The 9,303-nt window shown below is 43.4% G+C and overlaps 1 protein-coding gene across 1 annotated transcript; it reads left to right on the forward strand.

Moving 5' to 3' along the window:
- Positions 1–1,020: 1,020 nt before the first annotated feature.
- On the forward strand, positions 1,021–8,938 carry LOC138794093 (olfactory receptor 4B13-like). Its single transcript, XM_069972857.1, has 3 exons — positions 1,021–1,927; positions 8,298–8,432; positions 8,856–8,938. The coding sequence occupies exons 1-3, from the start codon at positions 1,021–1,023 to the stop codon at positions 8,936–8,938; spliced, it is 1,125 nt and encodes a 374-aa protein (XP_069828958.1).
- Positions 8,939–9,303: the final 365 nt, after the last annotated feature.

A 9,303-nucleotide genomic window follows, 5' to 3' on the forward strand; every position in this document is an offset into this window, starting at 1 on the left:
TTTAATAAGTAAAATAATCCTAAAAACACAAAGTATAAAATGCTGTAAATAAAATTCCAAAATGTCATCCAAGACCCCTGATCAAGAAGGGTCCAGTGAGACCAGTCCAACCCCATCTGTCTCAACCACAAATTGCTCATTTCTTACCCTGACAGACTTGATCCTTTGGGGGTTTCTAAATCCAGGAAACTCAAGGGATATGAGCGGAGATATATATAGATGGACAGTGTACAATGAAGCTGAATTATACTGAAGAAGCAGAGATGTACACCCAGGACGGAACACACTAGGCCTGGGATCACATGGATAGGATACGGCTCCAACCATGGGCCTGTTCTGCAACAACGGTAAGCTATGGGGTAAGGGCAGGGTAAGCATGTATTTTGGATGCAAGAAATGGGGCAAATGGTTTTGAGTGATCAAAAACTTAGATATTTAGGCCCATTATTGTATCCGCCTGGAGAGTCCTCTGAATATTGTAAATGAGGAAACGTTTGGTCCCTGTAAGGCATAGACCCTATGGAGAATAGGTTGGTGGCAGGGGTAGGAGGGTGGCCATATGTGGCTGTTACAGTTTTTTCGGTGTTAGGGCATCTGTGGGCGTCACAGTTAATCAGGTTCCTTTGGCTGGTGAAGGCTGCTGTGATGGACATCGGTGCCTGGCACAATGAGAACAGCAATAATGTTGCCAGTAAGTATAATACCGGGGGTGGGCTGACTACCTGGCATTTCTGCAAATGCGGGATGGGCTCGTGTTCATAGTGGACCTGTCTCCTCTAAGAAGACGAGTTAACCTTTGTTTTTGCTTTTGACACTCTGCCTTTCCACTTATCCTCCACTTTGTCAGCCTGGATTCTGGGTCTCTGGACCGGACCCCTGACCTCCTATATATACTTCCTTGGTCTGATAACCCTTGGCTAGCTATGTCTTCCTTTATAAGCATGCTGGTGTATGCCGTGTGCCTTTGCTCACTTTTCTACTTATCACTTTCCCTCATCAGATCTCACTTAACACGTCAAAATGGAGAACCGATCGTCAATCAAAACCAGCTTTGAGCTCTTGGGCCTCCTGGAGATGGAAGGTCACACGATTCTCTACTGTGTCCTGTCTCTAGTTCTATTCTTAACCACCATCATCTTCAACAGCTTCATTGTCTATTTGGTCTGGACTGAGGAACGTCTCCATAAACCTATGTACGTCCTCATATGTAATCTTCTCTGCAACGGGATATTCGGGAGTTGCTCGTTCTTCCCCAAGCTATTGATGGACCTGTTGACGTCTTCCACCACCATTGCCCGCAATGGTTGTCTCGTTCAGTCTCTGAGCATCAATTTCTTTGCCTTCTATGAAATTTTCACTTTCACCCTCATGGTCTACGATCAGAACCTGGCTGTGTGCCATCCATTAAAATACGTCACCTTGATGACCAACCAAAGAGCTGCTCAGCTTCTGACCATCTTGCTAGTCACCTCTTTTGCCGTAACCCTGGGGGCTTTCCTTCTTACCTTAAGGGTTCCTCTGTGCGGGACACAAATCATGAATATTTTCTGTGACAACATGTCTATCTTTATCTTGGCCTGCACAGACACGTTCATTAACAACATCTATGGGTGGGTGTCCACCGTTACCGTCTTCCTCCCCTCCATCACCTTCATTGTCTTCTCGTACATTCGGATCTATATAATTTGCCGTAAGTTATCACCAGATTCCAGTAAGAAGACCATGCACATTGTGGTCACTCATCTCATCAACTTCTCCATCTTTCTCATCGGGGTCATGTTTGTCTTCATTCGTAACAGAGTTGGTAACCTAAAGCTTCCCGTCAGCGGCCACATTCTGCTGTCTACCCCGAGCCTGGTGTTGCCCCCGCTTCTCAACCCGCTGGTGTTTGGGGTCAGGATGAAAGCTCTGAAGGTAAAAATGATTCAACGACTGAAATATCTAAGTGAGTGGAGACAACTGTAAATGATCACTAAAAAGTACGTGACTATTTTGCCAAACTTGAGAATTTTTTTACCTTTGATCTCGTCATCTAGATGTAGTAGTAGTAGTATATAAAAGATATTTTAAAAAAAACCCTGTAAATAACAGTTCTGTAATACAGCGAAAATAAAAATGTTTAAAAATGGTCTTGATCTTAATTTTGTTTTTCATATTTCTATTTGCTTTTGCAGCTGCTGCCTGACATTAAGTGTTCCTGCTTAGTTTTAAGAGACTATTTCTTTAAAAGAACAATTTCAAAACAGAGATTATGATCACAGTTTTGCAATATATTTGCTTTTTTATTTATTTTTATGTTTTCTATGCTTAAAACAACATTATACATATGGTCACTGTGTGAAAAACTGCGGCACATGCTCCTTTTGTGCCAAAATTTGGTATTTTCTCTGTTCCAAAAAAAAAAAAAAAAGACCAAACACAGGAAGCCCCAATCCTTTACACACTCACAGACATGGCTTGGTATTGATTGACAATTATTCCTGAGCGGGACAAGTCTTCCCTGCACATGTGTACAGCTGCTGCACCTCCACACTCAGTAGCAGGGAACCCTGTCAGCTCCAGGACCAGCACCAGCACCCGGCTTACTCGGAAAAGTGCCGAGCCCACAAATGCCTCTAGGGGCCCACCAAAGGCCATCTGAACCACTAACATCTGATCTTACTGAAGCTGTACATCACTCGGAGTCCCACTAGACAATTTATTTTATTACAATTCTTGAATCCTTGGCTTCTCAATAGTGCGTCCTCCACCTTACCCCATGGGCGAGAACTTAATCACTGATCAGTCTTCTGCATCTGACACCAGGGCTATGGAGTTGGTAAAACGCAGCTCCGACTCCAATTTCGACTCCAACTCCGACTCCCGACTCCTGCTACTTCATAAATGGCCAATCATATACCAGGGGAGTTATTTATCACACTGGCTCAGCAGCTTCTCCCTAGTGTCCTACATGATTTCTGAGGAAATAAGGAAACATATAAAGCAGCTTCTCCTGTGTGTGCAGTGGATGCAGACAGTCTCCAGCCTCCATGTCCTGTACAACTCAGAACTAGACTAGAAGGAGCAGGTGATCTTTTCCTGCTGACAATCTTCTATGTTTCTGACTAATTATTTACCATACACACAGAAATACTACTAACACTGCCAGATCCCTGTGATATAGAGGTCAGCCATAGAGATATACAGGGGGTCACACATAGTAATATAGAGAAGGGTCACACATAGTGATATAGAGGTCACACATAGTGATATAGAGGTCACACAGTGATATAGAAGGTCACTGTGGGGGCCCGCAATAGCACGGGCACACACACGGCCTGCTGCAGCCATAGCACACACACAAAGCTTGCTGTAGCCATAGCGCACACCATACCACACACACACACACACACAGCCTGCTGCAGCCATAGCACACATACACATAGCCTGCTGCAGCCATAGTGTGCGCACACACACATAGCCTGCTGCAGCCATAGCACACATGCACACAGCCATAGCACACACACGCACACCACACAGCCTTCTGCAGTCATAGCACACACACACATACACACAGCTGCAGCCATTGAACACTGAAGAAAAACACACAATCTTCTCCCAGAGAGAAAACACCACACTGAGGACAGAGGTTACAGCTACACTACTTATGTCTTCTTCTCCTCCTCTATATTACACAGGATATCTTCATATTACACTGCTGCTCATATACAGTCATCCAGCATCCAGGAAGAGGACAGCACAGATCTCCCCCCACACAATGGACTCTTCCAGCTCAGAAACAAACTGCCAAATAGTGAGTGACTGACAACTTTTACCTGACCCCCCAAGTAATAGGGCCAGTGTCCTATTACTGATATATCCCCCGACCACCCTTATGTAATAGGCCCAGTGTCCTATTACTGATATATCCCCCGACCACCCTTATCTAATAGGGCCAGTGTCCTATTACTGATATATTCCCCGACCCCCTTATGTAATAGGCCCAGTGTCCTATTACTGATATATTCCCCGACCACCCTTATGTAATAGGGCCAGTGTCCTATTACTGATATATTCCCCGACCACCCTTATCTAATAGGGCCAGTGTCCAATTACTGATATATTCCCTGACCTCCCTTATGTAATAGGGCCAGTGTCCTATTACTGATATATTCCCCGACCACCCTTATCTAATAGGGCCAGTGTCCAATTACTGATATATTCCCCGACCACCCTTATCTAATAGTGCCAGTGTTCTAATACTGATATATTCCCTGACCCCCCTTATCTAATAGGCCCAGTGTCCTATTACTGATATATTCCCCGACCACCCTTATGTAATAGGGCCAGTGTCCTATTACTGATATATTCCCCGACCACCCTTATATAATAGGGCCAGTGTCCTATTACTGATATATTCCCTGACCCCCCTTATCTAATAGTGCCAGTGTTCTAATACTGATATATTCCCTGACCCCCCTTATCTAATAGGCCCAGTGTCCTATTACTGATATATTCCCCGACCACCCTTATGTAATAGGGCCAGTGTCCTATTACTGATATATTCCCCGACCACCCTTATCTAATAGGGCCAGTGTCCTATTACTGATATATTCCCCGACCACCCTTATCTAATAGGGCCAGTGTCCTATTACTGATATATTCCCCGACCACCCTTATGTAATAGGCCCAGTGTCCTATTACTGATATATTCCCCGACCACCCTTATGTAATAGGGCCAGTGTCCTATTACTGATATATTCCCCGACCACCCTTATCTAATAGGGCCAGTGTCCAATTACTGATATATTCCCTGACCTCCCTTATGTAATAGGGCCAGTGTCCTATTACTGATATATTCCCCGACCACCCTTATCTAATAGGGCCAGTGTCCAATTACTGATATATTCCCCGACCACCTTTATCTAATAGTGCCAGTGTTCTAATACTGATATATTCCCTGACCCCCCTTATCTAATAGGCCCAGTGTCCTATTACTGATATATTCCCCGACCACCCTTATGTAATAGGGCCAGTGTCCTATTACTGATATATTCCCCGACCACCCTTATCTAATAGGGCCAGTGTCCAATTACTGATATATTCCCTGACCTCCCTTATGTAATAGGGCCAGTGTCCTATTACTGATATATTCCCTGACCACCCTTATCTAATAGGGCCAGTGTCCAATTACTGATATATTCCCCGACCACCCTTATCTAATAGTGCCAGTGTTCTAATACTGATATATTCCCTGACCCCCCTTATCTAATAGGCCCAGTGTCCTATTGCTGATATATTCCCCGACCACCCTTATGTAATAGGGCCAGTGTCCTATTACTGATATATTCCCCGACCACCCTTATGTAATAGGGCCAGTGTCCTATTACTGATATATTCCCTGACCCCCCTTATCTAATAGGGCCAGTGTCCAATTACTGATATATTCCCTGACCTCCCTTATGTAATAGGGCCAGTGTTCTATTACTGATGTATTTCCCGACCACCCTTATGTAATAGGGCCAGTGTCCTATTACTGATATATTCCCTGACCTCCCTTATGTAATAGGGCCAGTGTCCTATTACTGATATATTCCCCGACCACCCTTATGTAATAGACCCAGTGTTCTATTACTGATGTATTTCCCGACCACCCTTATGTAATAGGGCCAGTGTCCTATTACTGATATATTCCCCGACCACCCTTATCTAATAGGGCCAGTGTCCTATTACTGATGTATTCCCTGACCTCCCTTATGTAATAGGGCCAGTGTCCTATTACTGATATATTCCCCGACCACCCTTATCTAATAGGGCCAGTGTCCTATTACTGATGTATTCCCTGACCACCCTTATGTAATAGACCCAGAGTTCTATTACTGATGTATTCCCTGACCTCCCTTATGTAATAGGGCCAGTGTCCAATTAGAATGTTGCTCATAAAATATATTCATGAGCAAAACTTGTAAAATTCATATCAAAATTCAATTCTACATTTTTGAAAGATTTTTTTTAAAACTCGGAGTCAGTAAATTTTTTTCCAACTCCAACTCTGGCCAAAGCTAGCTCCGACTCCAACTCCAGCTCCGACTCCACGACTCTGACTCCACAGCCCTGTCTGACACAAGTGTTTACCATCTCCGGAGCAGCTCCCTTAGGGCCCTATTCCACCGGACGATTATCGTTCAGCTTATCGTTAAATCGTTCGAATCTAAACGATAATCGTTCGGTTGAAATGCAGTTAACGATTAACGACCGAACGAGAAATCGTTGATTGCATTATAAGACCTGGACCTATTTTTATCGTTGCTCGTTCGCAAAACGTTCGCATTGAATAAGACGTTGTTCGCAATAGATACGAACGCAATAGCGAATAAATAGCGAAGAAAAACGATCGCAATTACGAGCATAAGTAACGATTATCGTTCCATGGAAATGAGTGAACGGTTTCAGGTCTTTCGCAATAGCGGTCGTTTGAGATCGTTAATCATTAACGATTATGCAAACCAGCTGCCCCTAATGTTACACATAGGTAGACGATGGGTGAAGAACTTTCCCCCTTGAGTAACACGTGAAGCTGTAAAAGTAATCATCACCACATACACATATTATAACCAGAGTTTATTTGAACACCAGTTACACCATATATCACAACAATAAAAAAAAAATACAATTTGCTTACAGCAACAGAATTCTGTAGAAAATGAAGTAAACATGAAAAATAGACAATTCTATAACTGAAAGATCTGGACGTGCGTCACTTAAAGGGGTCATCCGGGATTAGAGGAACATGGCTTCTCCCTTTCTGAACCAGAGCCACATCTGTCCATTGGTGTGATACTGCAGCTCAGTAGTAAAGAGGACCGGGCTGCAATACTACACACAACCTGTAGAAGAGTGGGGCGCTGTTTTTACAAGAGAAGAGCCATGTTTTTGAAATTCTGACAACCATTTAAGCTTATCAGAGTAACCGCATATAGCGATAGACTGGGTGTACCCCACAACAAAGCCTGATTTTTCCTTTAACTGTTCGATATAAGAACGGTGATTTGTCCAATGGATAGCAGTGCTTTTTTAATGTGTCAATACCAAAATGTTGTATGTTTGAGACCTAAGAGGACTAGAAGTTTTATTCACCATCTCCTTGGACACAATTTGGGACATTTCCTCAACTTTATAGGATGCTCGTCTTGAAAAGTTACAGCTACTTGGAGAAAAGAAATGACAAGACCAAGCCTCTAACTGGACTTCTCGTTACTTTTAACAAACATTAATGAGGACTTAAAAAAGCAGAGAGGAGCCTAAAGATGGAGAGAAAATCAATATCCTTGTAAGCAGCAGACATTACTGTTGAGAGTTTACCAACCAAATGGCCTTTACGTTGAAAAATCTTAGATTTGGGTAAACAGGAAGAGAAACTGTTGTGGTTACACGAATGTGTGATGGTTCTTCTACGTTTCCATCTATAGCCAAGGAGATCTGACTGGAAGACCATTTAGTGGGTGGACTCCGCAAAGGGTAACCTGAGCTGAAGTTCTCACCATTTCCAGGTTCCTTGGTGTTTTCTGAATCCTCATTCACATTTATTAGAATTATTCAGAAGCCCAGCTATGGTTGGACAGAAGACACTTGGACAAGGTGATGGTTCTTCTACGTGGCCATCTAAAGCCAAGGAGATTTGACTGTAAGACCACTTAGTAAGTGGACTCTGCGAAGGGTAACCTGAGCTGAAGTTCTTACCATTTCTAGATTCCTTGGTTTCAATTATGGTTGGACAGAAGACACTTGGCCACGTAGAAGAACCATCACCTTGTCCATCTCTCACAAAGTGTCTACTGTTAAAGCCTAGCTGGGCCTTTGATGATTTTTTTACCACACGTGGTCTAGGATCAAGACATCACCAAGGAAAAGTACATGGCGAGAACATCAATGTTCTTAGATAGAATTCAGGAGTGCCCATCCACTTAATGGCTTTCAAGACAAAAGTCTCAATGACTAGGGTAAACAGCATAGGAGACTGTTGTGGTTACTTGGTTGTGTTATGGTTCTTCCAAGTGGCCATCCCTGATCAAGAGGAACTGACTCAAAGACCATATGGTGGGTGGACTGAACCAAAGCCAACTTGGTTGCTCACTAAGGATGTTCAAGTTCTCACAATCTCCAGTTTTCTTTTTCTTTTTTTCCTAACCGTCATTGGCATTTTCTAGAATTACTCAGAATTCTAGTTCGGTTGGACGGAAGACACTTGGACATGTAATAGTTCTTTAATGCTGTTATCTCTGACCATGTGTCTTTTAGTCCACCAAAGTTGGGTTTCTGGTTATTTCGAACAAACATGGGCAAGGATCCCGAAGTCATCAAGGGACAGGAGATGCCGAGAACATTGACGTTCTTGGTTATCATTCAGGAGAGTCCACCTGCCAAATGGCCTTCGAGTCGAAAAAGTCTCAAAGGTTTGTGGTAAACAGGAAGAGAGACATTTGGGGGCGAACACCCAGTACTAAGCAGAAAGTAAAGGTTTTGCAAGCAGCCTCTTACAAGCTGCAATAACAGACTATGAAACATCGATGAATGAGATTAAATAAATATAGCAAAAGCCAAAATATAAGCCACCATAAAACAACAATAATAATAAAGCAGTGAAAAGCTTCTAACCTCGAACCGTGAATACAAAGGACTTTATTGCAGTCCTAATTCTAGGAGCTGTCCCCTCTAATACAAGCAATAACCATGCCTCAACTACAGGGCCTGTGTATATACAGTATATATAGGCCCTGATCATGTGCGTTATACAAAGAGCTTCTCCATCTTTCTCCTTACCACCCAAACAGATGACTAACAGTCATCCCACAACTTTTTGTGACCCGATACTCCAGGGTCGTGGCACCTGATGGAAACCTCTGTTGATGCCAAAGCAATAAGACCTGAACTAGTGGTAAAACCTCATCGGACATTATAAGACCCAAGACCGGTCATCTGGGATATTGGCAGGATGCCGACCTAACCGGAACTAGTGGGCACGCTCATCAAGCCACCAAACATTAGGAAGGCGTAGAGTAAAGCATGGAGGCTTCCCTACTCTCGCGATCCCGAAAAAATCATCAAGAAGCTTAGAAGGATACATGGACACTTCTGGTCTTCTGATGGTTGTTAGTGGTCAACGGGATACATGGCGGAGTAGAAGAGACTTTTCCTGGTTTCCCATTATTTCTGCCCTTCCTAATCTGACCAGATACAAGTTGGGATCAGATCTGACCTCAGATAGGTGGGCTGGATGGTAGGGAGCACCAGTTGTGGTTGGAGGCTATTGTGCAGAGGTTCTCA

This window comes from Dendropsophus ebraccatus, chromosome 5 (assembly GCF_027789765.1).
Source record: "Dendropsophus ebraccatus isolate aDenEbr1 chromosome 5, aDenEbr1.pat, whole genome shotgun sequence".
In the NCBI taxonomy this organism is placed as follows: Eukaryota; Metazoa; Chordata; class Amphibia; order Anura; family Hylidae; genus Dendropsophus; species Dendropsophus ebraccatus.

Excerpts from the sequence above, each read along its gene's own strand:
- LOC138794093 (XM_069972857.1), top strand. The coding sequence starts at position 1,021 with ATGGAGAACCGATCGTCAATCAAAACCAGCTTTGAGCTCTTGGGCCTC. Across the intron at positions 1,928-8,297 it reads TCTGAAGGTAAAAATGATTC|GGTTATTTCGAACAAACATG; the intron begins AACGACTGAAAT and ends AGTTGGGTTTCT. Across the intron at positions 8,433-8,855 it reads GAGTCGAAAAAGTCTCAAAG|GGTCGTGGCACCTGATGGAA; the intron begins GTTTGTGGTAAA and ends CCGATACTCCAG.